We start from the raw sequence: 25,212 nt of genomic DNA, 5'->3' as shown, positions 1-25,212 counted from the left end.
GAGAAATCTAGGCTTGAGAGATGAATAAGTAGAGGAGGAATCAAAAAAGGAGAAGAAGAGGAGGACATCAGGGCCAGCCACAGAGTAAGAAGGGAAGAAAGATACGTAGAATAAAGAAAGGTAAAAAGCCCAGAGGCAAAATGTAGAAGAGAAACGGGTTCGTTTAAGTTAGAAAAGCTGGCTAGAAACAAGCCACGCTAAGGGCAGGCATTCATAAGAATAAGACTCTGCATATTTATTTATTTGGGAGCTGGGTAGTGGACCACCAAAGAGTTAAAAAAAAACCAACTACACATACATGTACAGAACCATCAAATAAAAGCAGAAACAACACCCATAGAACTCTGAAAACTCACTCATTGGTTCTGCCAACTCTAGGCAGTGGGGTCTGAGGAAGAGGTCCTTGCTCTCAAATGCAGGAAGTAGGTAGGAAATGTGACTAGGATTTCTTCGTTTATCTGTTTTCTTTTTGGTTGTTGTTTTTCTGTGACTAGGATTCCTGAAAAGAATGCATGCTCTTAGGGAAGGCAGTAAACAAGTGAGAAGGGTCTATAGTTAGGGAGCCGGGTGATATTTTCGCTCTAGACAATGAGGTGTGAGTACAGTTGAGAAGTTAGCCCTCTGTGACTCACGGGGCAGTGCGCCCAGGATTAAGAAAGTAAATGCTAACTAATGTCCTGAGGTTTAAGATGTCCAGGGCTGCTGTAGTGACTCGAGCCAAGGAGAAAGCAGCACGGGGGTCCTGCAGGAAATCGGGGAGAACATGATTTGGAGCAGGGGGAATTCATTGGAGGTTTTAAGCCAAAGACTGGGTTAACCTGTCCTATGTTCTTTTGGTTTTTTCGAGACAGGGTTTCTCTGTGGTTTTGGAGCCTGTCCTGGAACCAGCTCTTGTAGACCAGGCTGGTCTCGAACTCCCAGAGATCCGCCTGCCTCTGCCTCCCGAGTGCTGGGATTAAAGGTGTGCGCCACCACCGCCTGGCTCTGTCCTATGTTCTTAAAAAGCTTTCCAAAGTTGGGCACAGTGGCTCATAACTGTAATCACAGCCCTTGGGAGGTGAATGTAGGGGATCAAGAGTTCAAGGGTAGCGTTGACTACATCATGAGTTGTTGGCCACCCTGGGCTATATCAGATCCCCTCCTGCCCTTTGTAAGGATATCTTTAGTTTTGGAAAACAGGTTGTCAAGAAGCAGAGAAGAAACTAGAATCTAGAACAGGTTAGGACCCTGGCAGCGTTCTGTGGGAGCCATGCAGAGGGTGGGGAGACTAAGGCTGACGAAGAGGCAGACGAGAAGAGGGGATCGTGATGGGTTTTTGCAGGTTGAGCTGGCAAGATTTGATAATGGAGTGGACATGGAAAGTTAGGAAAAAAAGAATTGGGACAACTCTATGGTGTGGGTGATGTTATTAAGGAAAAGAGAAGCAAAGGTGGGAACCAATATTCTGACTTTTTACATAGCTTTTGCTTGTCTTGTTGTTTTTGAAACCAAATCTTACAATGCAGTCCTGGCTGGCCTGGAACTTGCTATGTAGGCCAGGCTGATCTTGAAGCTTAATCCTCCTGCTGCTAACTTCCAAGTGCTGGGATTACTGGTGTGTACCTGCCAAATCTCAGTTTTTTTTTTTTTTTGTTGTTGTTGTTGTTTTTGTTGTTGTTTTTTGTTTTTCTTACTTTGCAATGATTGGTCATTGCAAGGGAGTAGATAGAACCTGTCAGAGTGAATGAAGAAAAGTTTTGCTTTAGAGATGTCAAGGAGTCAAGGTCACGGCTGAGTTGTCCAGGGTGACTGTCTAGGAGTAGAAACAGATTCAGTGGAGCAGAGGGCAAGTGACAGACCACAGTGCTAGAGCACAACAGAAAACCACAGCTGGAGTCCCCGGCCCTCACCACTAGCACTCTGCACACAGGCTCAGAATGAGCTGTCTCCTGATGGAGGAGTCCTCATTCTTAAACTGCAGGCATGAATAATACATACCTGCCGTCCACACAGCGCTCATCCAGGAGCCCTGCGAGGCCAGTTCTCCCACTCAGGCCTCAGCCCAGTCTCTGCTGGGCAGCTCCATAGCCTGCAAACAGTCCAACCCGTTGGATGTTCTTCTCAGTGGCCTAGTAGGTTGTAGATATTTATTGCCTGTGAATTTGATCAGAGGGACGGAGGCTTCCCCAGGCATTAGGGGCTTATAGGGCAGTGAAGTAGAGTGTATATAACCGTTGGCTTCAAATTCTGTCCATTTTTAATTCTGGAACAGCTGACTCGGAGCAGCCTGTCATGGAACACTCAAATACTGGGGTTTTCTTTGACAAATTCAATCATTATCTGCATTTTTCTTCCTCCCTCCTTCCTCCCTTCCTTTCCTTCTCCTCTTCCTTCTTTTATTTTAAAGTTTTTTTTGTTTTGTTTTTCTTTTCTTCTTCTTCTTCTTCTTCAGAAAGGTTCTCATGTCCCTCAGGTGAGCTTCACACTCATTGTGAAGCCAAGGATGACCTTGAACGGATTTTTCTGCCCACCTTGTCATTTGGCCTGTAAGTGAAGGTCTCCATGGTTTATTTTTTCTTTAACAAGCACCCAGGTAGACAGAGGAGTCTTAACTACTTGTTCAAATAACCATTCATTTCAAGACTATATCTGGAATCACGTGCCTTGCTTGCTTTAGTGGGACAAGGAAAAGGCCAGAGCTACAGGCACTTCACCTTCCAGGGACCCATCTTCTGCAAAGGAGACAGACGCTCACCGGTGTCATAGTGAGCACGAACCTAGCAGAAAGTGAGGGGCTGAAGGCAAGCATGCTGGCAGGGTTGGGCCTGAGGTCCCACCACATCTGCACGGATGTGGGCACGGGTGGCTGTGTCTCCTGCAGGCTTGGCTAACATGCCACCCCAGCTTTCTAAGGAAGACGAGAACCCTAGGATCTAAACTCTCAAGGCCTCCAAAGTGCTGCTCCCCGTGGTGAATGCCAATGTGTTTTCTTCTCCCTCCTGCAGGAACAATCCTGCAGCATTTCTGGCAGGGTCTGGGGCGAGCAGCCAATCAGGCTTTCAGAAGGCGCTCCGAATTCGGAGCAGTTGGCAGAGGGGAGAGAGATCTCGGCCATTTGGAAAGGAAAAGGGAGAAAGTACACAGGCTGTGATTCAGGGTTTGCCTTGATCTCCACTGTAACTTTCCAGAAAGCTGGGACACCCAATTCCAATAAAAGCTTCCTTGAGTATTTCTGGAGGCATCGTGGAGGTGCTGGGCTGTGTGGGTGGGTGTGGCTTTTCTGGGTTTGTGGAATTATATTTTCTTACGGATAAAAACTTCCATCAGATTTGTGAGCCAGTGTCCACCCATGTGGTATGTCCTGAGCTGGAGAAGGCACAGGCAATGTAGGGGCTAGAGAGGGAACAAAGAGGGGGCTTTCATGGCTGAAGGACACAGCTAAGACCAAGGCATGATTGGACTCTAAGGCAATGAGAGAAAAAGGACCAGACGTAGATAGTCTTGTTCGGGACTGAACGTCCCCCACCAAGCGCAGAGGAGGGCGGGGCAGGATTGTGTGCTGCTGCAATCCTATCTCACCAGCAATGGTTTCACTCTGGCAATTCTGATATGGTCAGGCACCTTTAGGTCCAGAAACCCCAAAGCAGGGTCAGGACAGGACCCATCAGACTCAAAAGTTACAAAAACTGCATTGCCAGCCAGGGTAGTGACAGATGACCAAGATGGCTGCCCAGCTGCACCCCTGCCATCTTCAGAGAGATGAAGCCAGTGACCAGACAGAGAGACAAAAAACATGTTCAGCTCCACCAGCCATGGGGGTAGGATTGGGGGAGGAGGGTCCCGGATGGGGAGCACAGCTTGCGGTTTCCCCAAAGTCCAAGTTTTTCATTCATTCATGCATTCATTCACTCATTCTGTTCACTCCACATGTGTTGGCTAACTGTGTACTTTGTGCCGACACGCTCCAAGGGCAATAGAAGCTATCACTGTGTTCTCACTGTCTCTAGGCAGAACCCACTTCATGGCAGTCACTCAGCACGTCGATGCCAGTCTGGTCACGATCATTTTACTAGGTGTAGTGGGGATCCCTACTGCTAAGACAAAAGCTGCTGCCATGGAGAAAGAATCACACACAAAAATGTGCTAGGTCACGTGTCTGCTTTGGACACAGCCATTCTCCCTGATGCAAGCTTACGTGAGAGTAGGGAAAACTGGCATAGATGAGGGATTAGCACATGTCTGAGGGGTTGTGAGAGGTGCTTCATACCAGATACCTTAAAGACCAAGTTCAATGGGTAGAAAACGGGGAGACAGGACAGGGCCTTCTAGGTGGAGGAAACAGTATGAGCACTGGTCCAGCAGCCTGCTGGCATGTCTGGAACAAGTGTGAGGGGTGTGCGGGTGGATGGAGGAGTGGGAGGTGCAGTGAGGAAGGGTAGCCCAACGGTAAGGCTGTAGAAAGGATGCACTGACAGACAGACAGTTTCTACATTGCTCAACAGCTGGGCAGGATTTGCCTTAGGCTATGACCTTGAGCAGACTTTCCCTTGAATCAACCCTTGGGAGGTGGCACCAGGCCTGCCAGTTTCGTGGCCTCCTTTCAGAGCCGTGTGGGCTGTGGGATGGCAAGCAGGCAGCCCTTGCTTCAGCATACCCTCGGAGGCTAACACAGCACAGCCAGATCTTTGCGTTCCTAAACTGTGCTTCAGTCCTGCCTGAGAGTTCCTTCCCCACCTCTTCCATCTCCCACCGGTGGGTAGATCCGAGGCTGGGCTGTGGGTCTTCCCTTGTGGTAGCACATAAGTCGGGAGCAGCAGTTAAGGTCCTGGGCAGTCAGGACCCCGAATCCTTGCTCTGCCAGGACTGACTTGCATGACGATTGTCACTTAACCTCTCTGAGCTGCCTCTGCATCTACAAAATGAGGATTGTTTTTCCCTGTCCAAAGGATTTGGGGAGGCTTCTGAGAAAGCATAGATGAAGGCATCTGTGATAGACTGACCAGATGACAAACAGTAGGAAGGAGAGTCAGACAAGGACATGATAAGGGTTTGATCGTTACCTTCAACCCCAGAACTCAGGCCCTCACTGCTGGCATAGTGGTCTGGAGAGAGGAGCTGCTGGGGTCTTGATACAGTGGTCTTGATACCAGATCCAAAGGGACAGCGAAGGACCCACCTAGGCCAGAGTTTTCTCTGTTACCTTCAGTGCCACAGCCTCCTCCTATGACTTGAGTACTGCCAAGAAAGAGGAAGGTGGGAAGGACAAGACTGCTGATGGTTCTGTGGAGGTTGGGGGGCAGAAAAGCACTGGGCTCAATCACTTTGCCCTTTTTCAGATCATGGACGATTAAGGCATTAGATGGGGCCTGAAGATGTAGCTCAGTTGGTAGGGTGCTTGCCTGGGAGATGAAAGGGGGAGGATCATGAATTCAGGGACATTCTCAGCTACATAGCAAGTTCAGGGTTAGCCTAGACTACATGAGAAACTGTCTCCAAAGGCACGTAAGCAGCTGCGAGGTGTAGTGATATTTCATTTGTATTTTCATAAATAAAGCTTGTCTGAAGATCAGAGAGTAAAACAGCCACCCTGGTCAGCCTTATGGATCAGGCAGTGGTGACATACACCTTTAATCTCAGTAGCCACACTAGTTTGCCATAGAAACCAGGCAGTAGTGCTGCATGCCTTTAATCCCAGCCCTAGAGAGGAACATAAGATGGGAGGAGACAGCTCTCACACACAGACTCATTCTGAGATTCCTGGAGACAGGATCGCCATCTCAGACTGAGACAGAGGTAAGAACCAGTAGCTGGCTGTTTTGCTTTTCTGACCTTCTGGTTGAACCCCAATATCTCTCTGTGAGTTTTTATTAATTGTGCTACAGTGAGGTGGTGGTGTACACCTTTAATCCCAGCACTCGAGAGGCAGAGGCAGGTGGATCTCTCTGAGTTCGAGACCAGCATGGTCTACAGAGATAGTTCTGTGTAGCTAGTTCAGTTAGGGCTGTTATACAGAGAAATCCTGTCTTGAAAAACCAAAAAAAAAAAAAAAAGAGAGAGAGAGAGAATGAAAGAGAAAGAGAGAGAGGAAGAAAGAAAGAAAGAAAGAAAGAAAGAAAGGAAGGAAGGAAGGAAGGAAGGAAGGAAGGAAGGAAGAAAGAAAGAAAGAAAGAAAGAAAGCTCAAATAAAAAACTTTATTAAGAGTATCCTTCTCAGCCAGGCATGTAATCCTGATACTTGGAAGGTAGAGGCAGAAGGATTAGGTGTTCAATGTCATCCTCAACTAGGTAGCAAGTTCAAGACCAGCCTAAGCTACAGGAGATCTTGCCTCAAATGCAAAACACCACAACGTAACAGCACGTGATTATAGCGTGCCATAGAGACAGAGGCCATCGCTGAGTGGCAGATGCCACTCTAGACGTGTGGCAGAAATCCAGTGGGCCCTGCGCAGGGTGGCAAGGCTAGGGGAGCCACAAGGGTATCCCAGGACTCACCAACAAGGCATAACCAACTCTGGTAAGCGGCTGTGTGACTGTGGCCTGACCAGGGGCAGACACGGGATGAGCCCTTTCAACCTTCACAGCAGTTTGGGAGCAAGAACCATTTCTTCCTAATTTTGAGATGTGTCCTGGCTACTTTTATGTCAACTTGGCACAAACTGGAGTCATGGGAGAGGAGGGAGCCTCAGTTGAGGAAATGACTCCATAAGATCAGGCTGCAGGCAAGCCTGTAGGGAATTTCCTCAATTAGTGATTGATATGGGAGGTGAGGCCACCCCAGGCTGGTAATTCTGGGTTCATGGAGCTCCCCTCCATGGCCTCTGCATTAGATGCTGCCTCCAGTTTCCTGCCCTGCTTGAGTTCGTGTCTTGACTTCCTTTAGATGAACTGTGATGTGGAAGTGTAAGCCAAATAACCCTTTCCTCCCAACTTGCTGTGACCATAGTGTTTTAGCACAGCAACAGTAACCCGATCTAAGACAGAAACTGGTACTGGGGTAGGGCATTGCTGTGACAGACTTGACCATGTGTTTTTGAGAGAACCATGGAAGGACTTTGGGATTTTGGGCTGGCAAAGCCACTGAGTATTCAAACCTTGGTGAGCGGTTGTGTGGGAGCTTGGAAAATGAGAATGTTGAGAGAAATGCAGAGGATGGAGGCCCGGCCTGTGGAGTTCCAGAGGGAAGAGTCATTAAAGACTCTCCCAGGGTCTTTGCATATCTGAATTCAGAATCTGTGGTTCTGGTCAGGTGAGGCTGAAGTGTCAGCCAGGAGTAGCAAGAGACCAGCACCACTGAAGGGAAGCCTTTGTGTTACTGGGACAATTGACCCTAGTTAGCTGAAGCTGAGAAATTAGCTGTGATTAAGAAGAGACCAATGCAGGACAGCGGTGGCTGAAGTTTTTAATCCCAGAACTGGGGTGTAGTGTGAATTCTAACTAGTCTTAATAATAAAAACCCAGAGTCAGATATGGTGTAAATGCTGAAAGATCAGAGAAGTAAAGGAGACAGTCACTAGAGAGACTTTTTAACCCTACCAGATCCTCAGCTGAAGGGGACAAGATCCTGTCTCCATGAATCCTCAGACTGAATCTTGAGCTCCTGTCTCTTCCTGCCTTATATTCCTCTCTCCGCCCAGCCATATCCCTTCCCATCTCCACCTCCCTTGTGCTGGGATTAAAGGTGTGTGCCACTGCTGCCTGGCCTCTATGGCTAACTAGTGGCTAGCTCCACACTCTGATCTTCAGGCAAGCTTTATTTGTTAGATCACAGACAAAATATCACCACACTGGGGAGGCAGAGGCAGGTGAGTTTGAGGTCAGCCTGGCTTAGAGAGCAAGTTCTAGTACAGCCAGGGCTGCACAACCAGGGTCCTGTCTCAAGAAGGAGGAGACCAGCATCACTGAGGTGACGTCTGGGAGGTATTTCCGCAGGGTCAGCACACAGAAGCTGTGTTTCGGAGGTGGCTAAGACTGTATCTCACATGGGCAGCTGGACTTAGTAGTATAAGAATCACGTAGGTGGTATACTGGTTCTAAAGGCATAAATGGGTCATTGTGCTAGTTTGAATGTAATCTGGCCCCCACAGGCTCAAAGGGAATGGCACTTTTTGGAGGCGTGGCCTTGTTGGAGGAAGTGTGACACCGTTGCTTCTATTGCCTGTGGATGAAGATGCAGAACTCTCAGCTCCTTCTCCAGCACCATGTCTGCCTGTGTGCCACCATGCTTCCCACCATGATGATAACGGAGTAAACCTCTGAAACTGTAAGCCAGCCCCAATTAAATGCTTTCCTTGTGCTCATGGTGTCTCTTCACGGCAATAGAAACCCTAACTAAGACAGTCATGGAAAAGAGCTGAAGTCTTGTACTGAGGGGCCGGGAGAGACCATTGGTGAAGGTCCAGCCTCAGTGGCAGTTAAGCTCAGGAGAATACAGAGGATAATAATATTAAATAATATAATATACAGAGGAGTCGAGCTTTGGCATCATGAAGAGAGGCTATCGGCGAAAGTGCAGCATTGTGGAGATGCTAATACCACGGGATGATGACCGAGAATGGCAGCAGGGGAGCCTAGGAGACAAGCTGTGTGCTGCAAAGGGCAGAGCTGGAGGAGCTTAGAAGATGGGAGTGGATCCCACACATTGGGCATTCAGTTATTTACACAGTTGGAGTTCGGCTTTGCTTTGATATAATTATGACTGTGCCCTGGTTCTTCCCTCTTGAAATAAGAAAGTATTTAACTTTCATTTCATCTTTCATTTTTCTAAGAGCATACAGTTGAAAGACATTAAATTTTAAAAGACTTTGGATTTTAAAAGAGACTAAATATTTTCAAGAGACCTAATTTTTAATTGCTAAATTTTGTAAAAAAGTTTATTATTAGGGAGGGGGAGGAAAATGGGAGGAGGGGAGGAGGTGGAAATTTTTAATAATAATAATAAAAACAAGAAAAAATAATCTTAAATTCAAAAAAAAGTTTATTATTTTTATGTGCATTGATTTTTTTTCCTGTGTGTATGTCTATGTGATGGTAACTATGTAACTCCCTGGAATTGGAGTTACAAACAGTTGTGAGCTGCCATGTGGGTGCTGGGAACTGAACCCAGTCCTCTGGAAGAGATTCCAGTGCTCTTAACTACTGAATCATCTCTCCAGTCCTTAATTGTTTGAATTTTTAAAGGCCATGAGACTTGCAAGTTTGTAAAATGTTTTATATTGTGATGTCTTTATTAATATGTGATCTTGGAGATGAATAAGAAAGGAAGGGTTATGATTTAACAGTGATGTGTCTCTGTGTCAAGTTGATAAGGGGTCACTTGTACTGAATGGTTTTATGTCAACTCGGCACAAGCTAGAGTCTTTGGAGAGGAGGCAGAATCAATTGAGAAACTGACTCCATAAGATCAGGCTGCAGGCAAGCCTGTAGGGAATTTCCTCAATTAGTGATTGATATGGGAGGGCTCACCCCAGTGTGGGTGAGGCCACTCCAGGCTGCTAATTCTGGGTTCTATAAGAAAGCAGGCTGAGCAAAGTATGTGGAGCAAGTCAGTGAGCAGCTCCCCTGCATGGCCTCTGCATTAGTGCTGCCTCCAGTTTCCTGCCCTGCTTGAGTTCCTGTCTTGACTTCCTGAAGATGAACTGTGATGTGGAAGTGTAAGCCAAATAACCCTTTCCTCCCAACTTGCTGTTATCATGGTGTTTTAGCACAGCAATAGTACTAGTGTGTGTAGAGACCATCAACATATGTGTGTATAAAGATTTATTGATGTATTTATTGTGTGTATGAGTGTTTTTCCTGTGCACATATCTGTGTACCACTTGTATGCAGTACCTACAGAGGCCAGAAGAGGGCATTGGATCCTCCGGAAATAAAGTTCAAGATGGTTGTAAGCTGTCTTGTGGGCACTGGGAATCAACCCCAGGTCTTCGGCAAGAGTAACAAGTGCTCTTAACTGCTAAGCCATTTCTCTAATTCCAACCTTCTTCATCCCTCCTTAAGGGAATCTTTGGCTGGCCTGGAACTTGCCAAGGAGGGTAGACTTACTGGGCAGCAAGCCCCAAGCATCCACCTATCTACACCTCCCCAACTCTGGGATTACTAGTGCGCATGAGTCACCATGCCCAGCTCCATGCTTCTTAGTTCTATTATTTATTTATTTGTTTGTTTATTTTTATGTGATGTACATTTGGTTGTTGCTATACTAAGCAAGTACATGATCTACCACTGAGCTGAATTCACAGATACTTTGTGTGTTTGGAACAGGGTCTGACTACATAGCTCAGACTGGCCTTGAACTCATTATGTAGGCCCGTACTGGGACCAAACTTATGGCAATACTCTTGCTTCCAGCTTCTGAGCACTAGAACTGCAGGTGTGGACAACATGCCCAGCTTACGAGGCATTGTTATCTTCACTTTCCAGAGACCTAACCGAGCCAAGGAGTTGTAGTAGCTGTTCCCACTCCCGTACTCCACAATTTGGAAGTGACAGAAGCGAACTGGGCCCAAGGCAAGCAGCTGCAGTTGGTGCAGCTAGCGTGGCCCCAGCCCACATTGGCAAGGCTAAGGGAACAGTCCTCACAAGTGTGACAGCATCAGAGGAAGGGACTCAAGTGATTCCTAGCACTCCCTTGTTTAAAGGTTGGAGAGACTGAGTCACCTGCTGGTGATATGCCCAGCCCAAAGCCACACAGTCGCTGATCCTGATTGCACTGCTTCTCTGATCCCTGCCTCCACAGGTTATCTGAGGCCCAGAAAGTCTAGGCACAGTGAGGAGCTTGTGAGGAATGTGGACCCCCAAGGTTCTACCCAAGATCTCCTAGCAGAAACTGCAGAGAGAGGAACACGGGGTGATTCCTCTGTCCTGTACAACATGAGAGAGACTGCATGGAGGACCCTGTCTTTCTAGTCTACAACATCTGTCCTGAAGACAAGGGATTGTAAAACTTTAAACTGTAAGGCACTGGGTTTCCTACCACAGTCACCCCAGCATGAGTCCTCTGAGACCCAGGGGAAGCAAATGGAGCCAGTCCTTCCAGGGCCCAGGTATTCATGTCATCAGTGACCCACTGATCAGCCAGTTTAGTTCTGTCTAAGCCCAGGAAAGTGACACTTAAAGTCAGGGTTCAAAACCTCCTTGTCACAGCCACTGTCCTCTAGAGGAAGTTTATAATTGGAAACTGTGCTTTCCTTTAGCAAACAGAGCCCACCCAAGAAAATGCTGCTACCAAGAAGACATGCTTAACCCTGTTCTTTTGTGTATAGAATTCCTTCCCAAGCTCTCTCAGGTTCTATGTGGATAAAGTTGCCCACATTGGGTGCCATTTGTAGTCAGAGTCTGCACATTCATTTCCCAGTCGCCCAGACCCGAGTAATCACACAAAACTATATTAATTACAACACTGCTTAGCTGATAGCTCAGGCATATTTTGAGCTAGCTCTTGCATCTTAAATTATCCAATTTCTATTAATCTGTGTATCACCATGAGGCTGTGGCTTACCAGAATCTAGAACTTGGGAAATGAGTTCTAAGCCAGCCTTGGCCATATAGTAAGTTGCAGCCAGCCTGGGCTACATAGCAGGACTGTCTTAAGAAGAGAGAGAGTTGAGTGAGTGAGAGTGAGTTCAAATAGTAGCTGGCATCTGAGGGTAATGCAATGGCTGGGGATCTTGCCTTGAGCTCTTAGTCAGCACAGCTCTGCTACAGTCTGTCTGAATAACTTTTGTTGACAAAATGTTCTTCTAAATGCTTAGAGAAAGCTCTAGAAGATCTTCATGGTACTTGCATCTATAAAACTTGGAGGGCATTTTTGCTCCATTCAACTGGGGCCCTTGGTCAGTGTCAGTGCCCAGTGGAAGAATGCTCCCCGTCAGCTGCCTGAGACCCAGAAAGACGAGGGTCCAGATGTTCCTCTTCTCTTAGTCTTTGATGACCTGCAGCTGTCCCCATCTGTTTCTGCTTGTACTTCTTGCAACCAGTGCTTCCATCGGAGGCAGCAGTGGAGGCTGAAGATGGCATCAACCTAATGCAGCACGATCCTAGAGAAAACCAAGTATCTTTGTGGCCTGCAACCATGGAACAGTTAGCGGATGGCTGTGCAACCTCTGTGAGGCTTTGTAGAAGCAGAGACTCACCTTAGGGAAGAGCCAACAATTCCTCCCTCTAAGAGGGCTGGCCAGAAGCTGTGAAGACAGCAACACCCACTGACTCAGCAGCTTCACTAGCGGTGCCCACTGACTCAGCAGTTTTCCTGCTGGAGGCTCACCCTGAGGAGATGCTCAACAGAAGGAACAGGCCATATGCATCAAGATGCTCACTGTGGCATTACTCGAAATAGCCCAGGCAGGGAGCCACCCAGTTAGCCTGCAGCAAGGAAGCATCAACTACAAAGAATATTATGCGCCTATTAAAAGCCACATGTGCAGGCCATGTAGAAACATAGGCTTGACCTTGATGACACAACCAAGGGAAACAGTGCCCCATATCAGTTAGGTCCTCTGTTTTCTTTCCTGCAGGGACCCGCAGACGTGAGAAGAGCTGTGTTGGAGCAGGGTTATAGTATGGGAGACTTCTGTCTGAATCACTTGAACAATCACTGTTTACTGTGGTCTGGGTCAGCTATGAGGTGTGTGTGGGCGGGGGGGACACAGAGAATAGGAATGTATTTCCTATTCATCTCCAGATGGATGTCACATGCAATGTATGTCTCCCTAGTATCCTTCGAAACGGTCACAGCCTCACGTTCCAACACAGGCAGTTAACGAGAAAAGGAAATGAGCGACGTCAGGCCCCCCTTCACTCCAGGTGTCAACCCCACCTCCGGTTCTACTACATACATGCTAGAAGAAACCCAAATGAATCGTGGTAGTGACATTTGGTCTTATAATGTCTTAGTTTACTCTGCAGAAAAAAAAAACCATTTTAAAAACCTATGTTTTTGCTTTTTAAAGGGAGGGGTTGCAAGTGGAGTTAGGACTTGTTACCAGTCTTGTGACCACATATTCAAGTGTGCATAATTCTGAAAGCAGTGAGCTAAATCATGCAGAGCCGAAAGCGACAACTCTCGTACCTACCCCATATCGTCTCTACCGGCATGATTTTAGCTTTACAGCTAAAAATCTCTGCCAGGAAACCTAATAAAAGGAAGCAAAAATATTTCTGTTTCGACCAAGCTGCCATTTGAGAGAGACTTTTAAATATGTTCTCCTGTATGTGTAAATCTGACAGCAGACACATAATGAGAGCCCCAAGGGAAAGCTTCCTTTTAATCTTTCCAAAGCAAACCAATAAAGCAGCCTTTAAGATGTGAGATGACGGATTAATACTCCTTAGACTGTTCTGAGTTTCTCCAAGCCAGAGTGCTGCTGCTAAGAACACAGCCGGGCCTAGACGATTGAGAACTGCAGATACCAGATGACACAGGTAGCTGTGTATCAAAGGCCGCGCTGCACCCACCTTGAATGCTGTTGCTTTGGGTGTTTGTTAAATGGAGGATTGCAGACACCAACATGTTCATATTAAACTAAACTTAATCCCCCACCCTGCAGGAAATATGTCACCGAGAGTGAATGGGAGAAGCAGGAATTACCCGGGTTTTCAGATCTGTGTGAGCAATCTGTGAATAATCCAGAGTATAAAGTGGACTTGTTAAACATTTTGCTTGAGCTCCTCAGACTTTCAACTACAGCTGAATAATCACAGGCGCATTTCCCCGCGGGGTCTGTGCTGTGTGAACGCGTGTGTGCTTACACAGGTGCAAGATGCCCAGCTCAGGATATGGAGCCCTGATCAAGCCAAATGTTAGGAGAAATATTCCCTCTCTGCGATGTTCCTTCTGACCTTGAATGCGTGTGGCCAACCTGAACCTTCCTCTACACTGCTTACTACTGAAGGCCAATCCCTGTCTTTTTTGTTGCTTCCCCTGAATATGTGCTCTTAGGACTGAGAGTCCTTGGACCACACTTCTCCAGACTGTCCTCTGCTTGCTAGGGCCCTTCTCTGATTCTCTGTAGTTTGTATTGGCTTTTGCCTATCTATGGCCTACAGCAACTTCTAACTCATCTGCCTGGAATATCTGTGTGACCCCTTTGAGCTTTTTTTATACTTAATCAGTTACTGGCCTGACTAGCAAATTAGTTCCTATCTTAGTGTCAGATTTATGCATGTATATAGACAGACAGACAGACACACATACAAGAAGATACACATTATTAGTATTTCAGTTTCCAATAAGGATATTCCCACTGCTCTGTGTATGAAATTACTGTAAAATACACCACACAAATTCAGCTCTGGGTTGAGGTGAATCCTTCATTAACCATGTGACCTTGTATAAATCTCCTAATACTATATCACACAGGCTTGACCAAAGGTCCCTTCTTTCTGGTCATCTGTAGTGAGGATGGCTAACATATGATGTATCTCAGCGGCTCACAGCAAAGCATGCTTACAGAACATGTAAAACAAAGGCTAACCTTTAAAACCGCAGCACTGGGCTTGACACACACAACACTTCATAGTTATGACATGAGCGAAGGGTTGTCTATACTAAAACTACACAGATAAACACCAAAAGTCTTCATTTCATTAGGTGGAGTACGTAGCTGGATCCCTGAATCCCACACTGTTGCATGAATCACACACCCTGTGGTGTTCGTTGATCGAGTAAAACCCAGAACATGAAAGTCTTCCTCTTCCCAGGTGAGGGGCAGACTAGAGGACCCCAACTATCCATCTATGACTGAGCTTTGGTTCCCTGTGTGGTTTCACCCACAACTACATCAGTAATAATAACAATTGGATATTTAAAGGGAAGGACATATATAAGCAGAAACTTAGCTGCCATATGTAGGTCTGCACTGAAATCTCAATCAAGTACATCTTTCACAGAGAAGGCTGAAAGAATAATCACCCTGGCTGGGGACTCAGCAGAACTTACTGGCTGACATTAAGAGGACCAATTTAAACCACTATCCCCAAGTGTCGCAGCAGGCAGGCAGCTGGTAGACACTACACATATGGCAGTTTTGATGTCCCCGCAGAGGGCCAGTTCAATCCTGAGCCATCCACAGTCTGGTACTAGCGTTGGCCTGCAGATTTGAGAAGCAACTTGCTAGGTCCTTGCTAACACAGCCACAAGCTTTGGTGTAGCCTGTCGACATTGCCTGCCTACCCAATCCTGATGGTGGATTAAAGACTGAGGCATGAAACAATTTCCAAACAAGAGGGGAAGCCCCCGAAGCATGAAGGACAACGATGCTCATGAGAGACACAGAGTGAGCACAGGTCACAGATATAGTCTCTTTGGATAGATTCACAGACTGTAGGGGAAGAGAAACTGGCGACACCTTCCGTTTATCTTGCAGTTCCATCAGGAAGCTAGAACATGTCACTGGGAGAACGATACTGTGGTATAGGTGCACCTATATGTAGAAGAAGCCACTGGGAGTGCTTACGAGAAGAGTACATGTCAACAATGAACTATAAATACATGATGTCATCCTCCAAGATTAAGCATCTTTAGTACTTTTAAAGCACTTAAAAAAAACCCTCAAGTTGCTATAGCAACTCGATGCAGCTCTTAAAAGGGGATTTTGAGGGGGGTCATTTTATATCTTCAATCACCATAACAACATGATATATTTTTAAAGGGTATTTTTATCTAATCTGTGTAGACTTTGGACTCAGTCCATATTTGCCTTTTCTATTTAAAATAATCAGACCAAAGCATGACACGGGGGAAAAACGATTGGAGGCAAGGGAGTGCTTTCACGGATGTACATACACACGGGGAGAGAGATGTAGAGAGACCTCTGCCTCTGTGCACATCCTGAACAAACCTGCTACCTCTCTCCCGGCCTCCAAGGTAGCAGTAGGCAGGAGTCCATGCCCCTCACTCTGAACTGGCACGAGGAAAGGGTGTTTAAAAAGTTCCTCACTTCTTTGCCCTGAAAGTGCAGCCCCTTCCTCCCCAATTGCACCAGCAGAATAGAATGTCTTCGGATGACTAGTGTGACCAGCAAGTGCTTGTCTTACCCTGAGACACAAAAAGGAGTGAGTGAGACACAACCAAGTCTTGTCAAAGAATGTTTCTTCTGCTCTCTGTTTAGCTAAATAAATGGGGGAAGGTGGCTGTTTCCTATGCTTCCAAACGCCTGAGAAGAGGAGTAGGTGGGAGGGGGTGGACACAGAGGTGGCTGGAAATGGTCTCTCCAGAAGGAGCGCCAGGCGACTTCAATCTAGCTGAAAAGGAGGGCTGGGGTCTCAAGAATCTGCACTTTCCCCCCAAGGTTAAGCAAACGTGAGCTGTTTACACCCAAAGCATAACGTAAAGGCGACTATCCCTTGGCTGTCCTTCGACACCAATATCGGTTGCGAAGAGGGGAACAAAGACAAGAGGTCAAGAACTCGGAGAAGTTAGGGATGTGGGAAGGGGACAACCAAGGTGAATGGTGTAAAACACCTCAGGGGAAGGACTGGCTTGGGAATAACGGACTTTACTGTGAGGGGGTGGGGCAGTGTGGTCAGGAGGAAATAAAAATGCTAGGAATGGACGAAGAAATGGCTTTTATAATCACCTGCTGAGGATAGTGAGGCCTGGGTGGGGTGGGCAATAGCAACCCTTGACACACGCTTCTCTCACAAACCCCCTTACAGAGCACAAAACCAAGGAGCAGAGCCTGGACATGGAGGGCTCAGAGTGCTTGGCACCTAGCTGACACACTATGACCACCTTTCGCTCCGAATGCAAGGGAAAAAGTAGGAGGCCCAGGGGATGGAGAGCGAGACAAAAGTAAGCAAAGGGTATCAGAGAGGGCCCATCCTCAGATCGATGGAAAGGACAGCGAGTGACAAGCGCGCAGAGGAAAGACGCGCGGGACGCGCCGCTCACCTATGGTCGACACCACGGTGCCCACGAAGTAGAAGGCTCCGGGGAAGTCCCAGCGCGGGCGCAGGGCGTCGGCACGGACCCCGGCGGCCAGTGCGGCCTCGTAGTGCCGGAGGAAGGCGCGCAGCTCCGGTTCTGCCACGCCGTGCGCCGCGCTGAAGTTGCGCAGCGTGGCGCCCCAGCGCGCCCGCGCCTCCGCCTCGCCCGGGCTCTCGAGCGCCGAGAAGACGGTGGCACCCGCCACCAGGTAGAGGCCGATGAGCGCGGCCAGCAGAACGAAGCGCCCGGTGTCCTCGTTGAGGTGTGAGCGGCGGCAGCAGCAGCAGCAGCAGGAGGGGCGCGGCAGGCGGCGGCGGCAGCGGCGGGGCGGGGGCCGGGGGCTGCGGGAGGACATGGTCCGCAGCTCAACCCCGGGGCTGGGGCGGCGCTCGGAGCCGGGGCCGTGACATCCCCGCCGTAGGAGCAGAAGCGTGAGGATGGTGGCCAGAGGTTTGGGGCCGCCGCGGAGCCCCTCTGCAGCCTCCCTGGAACCGGGACGGCAGGGAGCCTCCGCCTCCTGCCGGGCGTTCAGGCCACACACCGCGGGTCGTGCGGCCCAGCGGGCACCCGAGTTGGAGCGCTTCTCTCCGCTCCCCGACGCCTTACAGCCACCCGCGGATCATCACTTGCTGCCCTCGGGCTCTGGACTCCGAAGCTAGGCCAGTGCCGCCCGGTGGCCGGAGTCCACGGGGCCCCGGGCCGCATACTCCTCTCCGGACAGGCCTTGGGGTTGCGGACAGGTTGAGCCGTGGAGTCTGGACGCCTAGGATTGGAACACGGTGGCAGGGCACAGAGAGAGTCCTCTGGAGCGTCCCATGAGGTTGCTGGGGCTCGGTGGCGCCTAGGCGCAGCCTGGCAGGCGATCCTGTTCCACCGCTGGGACTGAGCTGGCGGTATCGGGTTGGGAGCCTCAAAGCCGAGCCGAGTCCTCCGGGAAAGCGGTCCTTTCCCTTCCTTGCTACCACCGAAGAGCTACCCGGCACGGAAAGGCGGAGTCACCGGAGCACGGGGCGGGGTGTTGGGGAGGGGTGAGTAGGGAAGGAAGGAAGGGGTGGAGAGTTGGGCTGCTGCGACGCCTCCGGGTCGTTCTGGCGGCACCAGCGCGTCCCACCGGAGCAGGTGTCCCACTGCGGCGCTGGCTGTCAGCGCGCTAGACAACCGCGTCCTTCCTTCCCTGAGCTTGGGCTCCGGAATCTCTTCCTTCCTCAAGCCACTGGGAAACTTTGCTCAACTTGGCGCTTTGAGGTCTCAGGGGCTGCGGGGGCTATCGAGAGTCAAACCCGACTTCCGATTCTCGGGCTCCAGCCTGAAGTTTAAGTTCCCTTTGCTCACTCTTTTGTTCCTGAATCCAACCGCAGCGCCCGGACTCCGGCAAAGTCCTCTCGGGTAAAAGACACGGTTTGGGAACCGAGGACAGACTCTGGGCACCAAGGGAACCAGGGCGTCTGCTCCTCCTCCCGACCGAGCGGCCGGCCGGCGTCAGCACCGCGGACAGCGCATCAGTGCCGCAGACTCGGGTGGGAGGCTCTAGGCTGCGGGGGCTCCGCCACCCCGGGCGAGGTTGCTCACCCGATAACGTGGTGCTCCCCAGACCCTCCCTGTTTCCCCTTCTACCTCCAGATTGTCCCCTACTCCACCCTGACGCAGGTGCGGTGGCCGAAACAGAGTGTCGCCAGGGTGCGGACGCTGCGGAACTGAGACGGGAGGAGGAGTCACGCGCAGGTGGGGGACTTGGGGCCACCAGAGCCGGAGGATCATAGGCCTGACACTGCTGGGGCTTCTCTGCTACCCTAGCTCACCCTCCCGAGGGACGAGAGTCTGGATATACCGCGGGTACAGTGGAGGGAGAGGAGGGTAGAAGAAACTCGCTAGGAGAAACGGTGTGCTTTGGAACGCCCTAGGGAAGCCTACTCCGCCCTATATCGGAGGGGAAAGATAGTGAGTGGTGCACACAGTCGCCAGTCCTTCCCTGCCCGGCAGAACCCAGTCTGGTTGAGGTCATAAAGTTGTGCAGCAAGGAACGCTCTCGATATAGACAGATAATACTGCCCTCTCTGGGTAGCTAGTCTCTTTTTTTAACCCCCTTCCCTCTTTTGTTGGCCGCGAATCGGATCCTGATAACGATATGATATAGATAACAGGGAAGAAAAATACTGATGGTGACTTCTTAGACACTCCAGGTGTCTGCAAGAACTCTGGCAAAAACACTGAGCTGCCTCCGTCTTGCTCCCAGCCCAAGGCCAGGCTCGCTAGCCTCCACCATAGGAAAATGCCAAGCTAAGATCTCCTCAAAGTGGTCCTTGAAGCTTGGTGGTACTTAAGGTGGACCCCTCACTGAACAGCCGTGAAGCTAGGATCCCTCCACCCAGTGTAGAGGCACAGATGCACTGGGGGCTGGAGAGGTGTGGAATGCTGAGCGGCACCTGTCTTGGGATGTGGGTTATGACTAGCCAGGGGTAATGGAGGCTTGTATCTTAGAGACTGCTGCTCCGGTGTATGGGTAGAGGACCCCATGCTCTCTTTGATGTGCACAGGTGGGGAGAAATCCACTCCACCGCCGCCTCCAGGCTTGGATGGCTACTTGTGGTTTAAGGAGGAAACGGCTTATCCACTGAGAGCCCTGAGCACCCTGGTTCACTGTGGAGCACAGTGGGAGCTTTATCCAATCGCCAACCATCACCACCGCAAACTACTGTTATTGCCAACTGTTCTCTTCCCAAGCCTTTGTCTCCCCTCAGATTCCTGCAGGAGTCACCTCAGCTGACTGTTCCCCAGCCAGCCGCTGCAGATAGCAACCTCTGGGACTGAACTCCACTTGCCTGGTCAGCCGGAAAGAGCCTTGACAGGTGTGATTTCAGGAGATGTCCATGGAAGCTCCAGACACAGCTGAAAGGCACTGACAGGCCTCTCCCGGCTTTGCCTGGATTCCCAGAGCAGGGATGGCATGTTTGACTGCAATATCCTGTGCCTCTGGGTCCAACTCCTTGCCTAGCTGGCAGAGGGCCCACCCTGTCCTCCAACCTGTGATTCTAGCTTGATTAGCAGAGAACCCTTGGCATCAGTTTCAACACCGAGTGACAAATCTCCTTATGTAATAGAGAAATGATGAGTCCCCTGCTCATAGATGTGGGTCCTTTAGGGAACCAGCCCCGTGATGAATGTGGCTTTTGCCCACTAAATCAATATCTAAGCCAGTGACTGTGCCAGCTGGCTATCTTCAGTGCTTTTACCTCAACCCAGAATTGTCACAACAGCCCTGGAGATAGGGCTTGCTGTGGCAAAATTTCCCCATATAGGTCCATCCTAACTGCCAATCATCCTGCCCATTCAGTCTAGTCATGGGACTGATGCCTCTAAACCTCACTCTCAATGATTTCCTAACATTATACAAAATTGGTGTTTAAGTCTTTGAGTTTGTGGTTCTGTGCCTTTAATTATGTGATTCTCAGAGTTAGGGGTGGGGGTGTCTCATCCTCGTTTTGCCTACTGCCTCTTACTCTTTAAGCAAGCTGTTTTGCAACCCATTCACCAGACCATGATTATGCTGTGGGCCCCTCTTCTTCAGCTTGTCAAATGTAGAGTCAGCTTAGATTTTCTTTTCTTTTCTGATTTGATGTGATTGTGTGCGCGCACACATCACTTCTGGGAGTTGGTGCTCTCCTTCTACCATGTTGGCTCTGAAGAGTGAATTCAGGTCATCAGGTTTAGGACCACGCTCCCCTCCAGCGTGGCCCATGAGCTGCCTTGCCAACCCAGATTTTCTTCTTCTCATAAAGCTTTCCCTTCGTAGGAGATTCTGACCCAATTGCTTTGATGCTGTCATTTCAACCCCAGCCTTCTTGTATCTGTCATGTACTCAGGAACTTCAGCAGGACAAATGGATGGACACAACTTCTCTTCCTTCTTCCACTTCCTCTTTTCTTCCTCCCTTTCTGTCTTTTGTAAGGGGGAACATAATGCTGGAGTGTTAACCAGGAAAACTGGGTAAAGTCAGATTCAAACTCAACTGGCGTCTTCATACAGCTAAGAGACACAGAATTTTGTATCCACCACATACAGAAACGCTGACAGTCACAGCAGTAGCAAGTGGGAACTGTTAGGCCAGCTAATATGTGAAAAAAAATCATAGTATGTCTATGCAACAGAACGCCCAGCAGTGAGTGGGGTGGAGCACTGACATGGGCAATAACATATAACAGTCTTGAAAGAACAGTACTTACAAGGAAAAAAAGTATCACAAAAGACCATATATTATGAATTCTAGTTTTATAAAATGTCCAAACATGAGTAAATCCACAAAGACAGAAGCAGCTCGGTGGTCACTTTGGGGTTAAGGATTGTGGTGGTTTGAAGAAAATTGCCCCATAGGCTCATAGAGAGCAGCACTATTAGGAGGTGTGGCCTTGTTGAAGTAGGTGTAGTGTTGTTGGAGGAACTAGGGCCTGACCTGAGGTCTTAGATGCTCAAGCCAGGCCCAGTGTGGAATTGTCTTTCTGCTGCCCGCTGCTCTGTATATAGAACTCTCAGCTCCTTCTCCAGCATCTACCATATCTGCTTACACACCTCCATGCTTCTCACCATGAAGATAATGAACTAAACCCCTGAAACTATAAGCCAGCCCCAGTTAAATGCTTTCCTTTATAAGAGTTGCTGTGGTCATGGTGCCTCTTCACAGCGATAGAAACCCTACAACCAGGGTGGATGAGAAGGAATGATGGTTAAGTTTCTGTGTGAAGGCAGTGGAAATATTCTAAAGTCGATTGTAGTGATGATATATGATTTTATCAAGAGACTCAAAAACATCCAGTTGTGTATTGGAAATCTTGGAATTACAAGTTATGTGAACTAAAGCTCAATAAAGCTGTATAAGAAGCAGAAGGGTAATTGATTTGACAAGTTGTTATTTAAAAAATAGTAGAACGAGGCACAGTGACCCATTTTTGTAATCACAACATGAGGAGGGTGAAGCGGTGTGGTTATAAATTTCAGAACGGGTTGGCTGCATAGTGAGAATATGTTACAAACAAATAAAAACACGCCCCCCAGGAAAATAATCCCTCCCTCCGTCCCTCCTTCCTTCCCTCCCTCCCTCATTCCCTCCCTCCCTTCCTTTCTTCCTTCCTTCACTCTGTAGACCAGGCTGGTCTGCAACCCACAGAGATTCACCTGCCTCTATTTCCTGGGTGCTAGGATTAAAGATGTGCACATCCATACCAAATGAAAAATGATTATTAAAAAAATAGACTAGTGTAGAGGGGGCTGGTGTCGCTCAGTTGATTGAGAGCTTGCCTCCTGGGTTCAATCCAGCCACTCCATAACACCCTGTGATGGCACATGTCTGTAACCCCAACAGAGGCAAGGATCAGATGTTCAAAATACATCATGAGTTTGCAGCCAGCTTGGGCTACACACGATTCTCTCTCAAAACCAACAAAAACGTGGAGAATTTGAGCCAGTTTAGCTGTGGTAAAGAGAAAAATGATTATAAATTTTAGTTTGAACAAAGGAATTTATTTCAGAAAATGCTTTCTTTTAAAAAATTAATCTGTGTTGGCAAAGTTTTGTTAGAATACTGCATTCCAAGCAACAGGTTTAAAATGTGCTGCGCACCTCCAGACCTTTTTGCTCTCCTCAGAACTGCTCAAACAATTATCTGCAGTTCCTTACCAGTCCTGGATGTCCGCCCCTCTCTGAAGTGCAGCTGGTAAACTTCCTCCTATTCTGGGGCCATTGCCTTGCTTCACGGACACTTTCTGTCTTCATTACCATCTGTTGACACTGGAGTTCACGCCTACATCACTTCAGCATCATAGTATAGTGGTCTGGTGTTGTAACTCTGGTATGGTTCTTATTCCTTAGGATTGCTTCAACTATTTGTGGTGTTTTCTGGTTCTATATAAATACTTTTTTCTAGACCAGTAAAATATGACATGATAATTTGATAGCTATTGCATTAATTCTGTATATTAACTTGGCAGCATAAACATTTTCACAGTATTAATTCTGTGAATTAATATTCAGAAATATTCAGGAATATGGAATATTTTCCCATCTTTTAATACCTTCTGTGATTTTCTTTTTCAATATCTTTCATTGCAGAGACCGTCACCTCTTTGGTTATTCCTAAATACTCTATTTTGAGGGAATTAACTTGAATGCAATATTATTTCTAATTTACTTATCAGAGAGTAGACTATTAGTATAAATGAAGGCTAATGTTTTATATGTATTGATTTTTTTTCTCTCCCACAACTTCACTATGCTTATTAGGCCCAAGGGTTTTCTAATAGACCAAATAAAGAGAAGGAGAGAATTGTGCCATCTGGAAGCAGGGCTAGGTTGGCGTCTTCTCTTCCTATCTCCCCTTCTATGTCTTTCTCATCTCACTGCTGTAGCTAAGATTTTGAACATTATACTAAATAAAGAGAGTAGGGCGGATACCTTACCTTATTCCTGATTGTACAGGAAATGCTCTCAGTTTGTCTCTATTTAATATAATGTTGGTAAAGGTTTGCTGGACAGAACCTTTACCATTTTGAAGAGTATTTCATACACTCCTAAAATCTTTGGAGCTTTTTATCACAAAAGCATGTTGAACTTTGTCAAATGCCTTTCCAGTGTCAATTAAAATAATTACATTGCTTCTGTCATTGAGTTTGTTTATATGGTGTAGTACATACATTGATTTATGCTTATTGAACCAACCTTGACTTTCTGGGACAAAGCCCAATTGGTCATAATGTAAGCTTTCCTTAATGTGTTCCTGTGTTTGGTTTGTAAGTATTTTGTTAAAAAAATTTGCATCTATGGTCATCAAAGAAATTGTAGTTGTTTTTATTTGTCTTTAGTTAGTTTTGGTATAAAGATGATACTGACATCATAGAATGAATTTCTTCACTCTTTGTTTTGAGGAAGAAGCTTAGAAGAATTGGTGTGAAATGTAAGTGGAAAAAGAAGAAGTGGATTTGGGTAATGGGCTCAAGTGATGAAAGAATATAGAGCTAATTGTTTTTCTAGTTCTAATTCTGTCATGAATTTTTTTTTTGATTTGGTTGTGGATACATGCATAAAATATATTCAGTACTGAAAGTGTAAAATTTCATGTGAAGCTTCACAGCTTCTGTTTCGATGCCAATTTTAACTGTGTCTGAGTTCATTAAGCTCTGTAGACTTTGGCTATGGCTAATTTGGGTGTGTCATGCTTTATTTGGAAAGGTTTTTTTTTATAATAAAATTTATTTTTAAAAACTGGAGGAAGTTGGTTGTCTCTAGCCTATGAAAGGTTGCTTATGTTTCCTTTTTGGTTGTTCAAAGGTCTTTCCTACATTGTCTTGAAATTAGGTTGTATTTTCCTCAGAGATTTGGCCAATGTTTCTTCTTGCCAGTCCCACAGAATGGTGAAGGGGGAAGCCAATGGGTGGGGCGGCAGAGACAATTAGCTGATCCAGTGTGTGGCCAGGGAGACTTGTTAAAGAGAAGGGCATGGAAGGGACAGACTGTGGGCTAGGAGCTATTTAACAGCCCCCTGAGGAGAAATTGTTCTGAGGAAAGAGAAAGCTGGCCGAAGCCTGGGGCTCACACAAGGGCTAAGTGAGTGGATGTCACGGGATATAATTGATGACGGGTGTACCATAGCTCTGACCTCCTGGAGTCACTTGTCCTCAGAAGACAAGGTGAAGCCTCAGTTTATGACCAGAGAAGAGTACATCCTTGATACCCAGTGTGGATCTTCATGGGAAGCAGTATCCGATCAGCAATAGACATGTAGTGTCACAAGGGATGCAAGGTCACAGGCAACCACATAGCACTTATGCTGCCTTGCTCCTGCACTGACTTACAATTGTCACTTAAAAGGGAGGGTTTTTGGACTGAGTAAACCTCATGTGGAAGGTGCTGCTGTTGATTATCAGTCTATCTGCCAGTCTAGCTGTGCTTTTGACTACTGGATGTGGGGCATCCAAGTCCCCAACTGTTGTTGTAAAACTGTAATTCTCCCTCTAAATTTGTCAGTGTTTATTGTCGTGTATTCCAGGGCTCTATTATTTGGTGTTTATATTTCAGGAGAGTTAGGCTTTCTTGATGAATTTACTCTTTTATTAATATGCAATCTTCCTTTCTCTCTTTTCTTCTCTCTCTCTCTCAAAGTCTAGTTTGTCTAAGAATAGCATAGCTACCCAGCTCTCTTTTAGTCACTGGTTTTTAAAGGATGTCTTTTGGGGGTGTGGAAAGATAGCTCAGTGGTTAAAAGTGCTTGCTGCTCTTTCAGAGGAGCAGAGTTCAGTTCCAGCACTCACACCAGGCAGCTCACC

The 25,212-nt window shown here is 47.6% G+C and overlaps 1 protein-coding gene across 1 annotated transcript in view; it reads right to left on the bottom strand.

The window, feature by feature from the left end:
* Nucleotides 1-24,089, bottom strand: part of Kcnk12 (potassium two pore domain channel subfamily K member 12) — a 63,202-nt gene extending 39,113 nt beyond the window's left edge. The window contains exon 1 of the mRNA XM_057779688.1: nucleotides 16,868-24,089. Coding sequence (XP_057635671.1) covers nucleotides 16,868-17,258 — 391 coding nt within the window. The 5' untranslated portion in view covers nucleotides 17,259-24,089. The remainder of the gene's footprint in view (nucleotides 1-16,867) is intronic.
* Between the last annotated feature and the right edge of the window lie 1,123 nt (nucleotides 24,090-25,212).

The sequence above is a fragment of the Chionomys nivalis genome, chromosome 1 (genome assembly GCF_950005125.1).
Source record: "Chionomys nivalis chromosome 1, mChiNiv1.1, whole genome shotgun sequence".
Classification (NCBI taxonomy): Eukaryota; Metazoa; Chordata; class Mammalia; order Rodentia; family Cricetidae; genus Chionomys; species Chionomys nivalis.
This window is presented reverse-complemented; position numbering and strand designations above follow the sequence as displayed.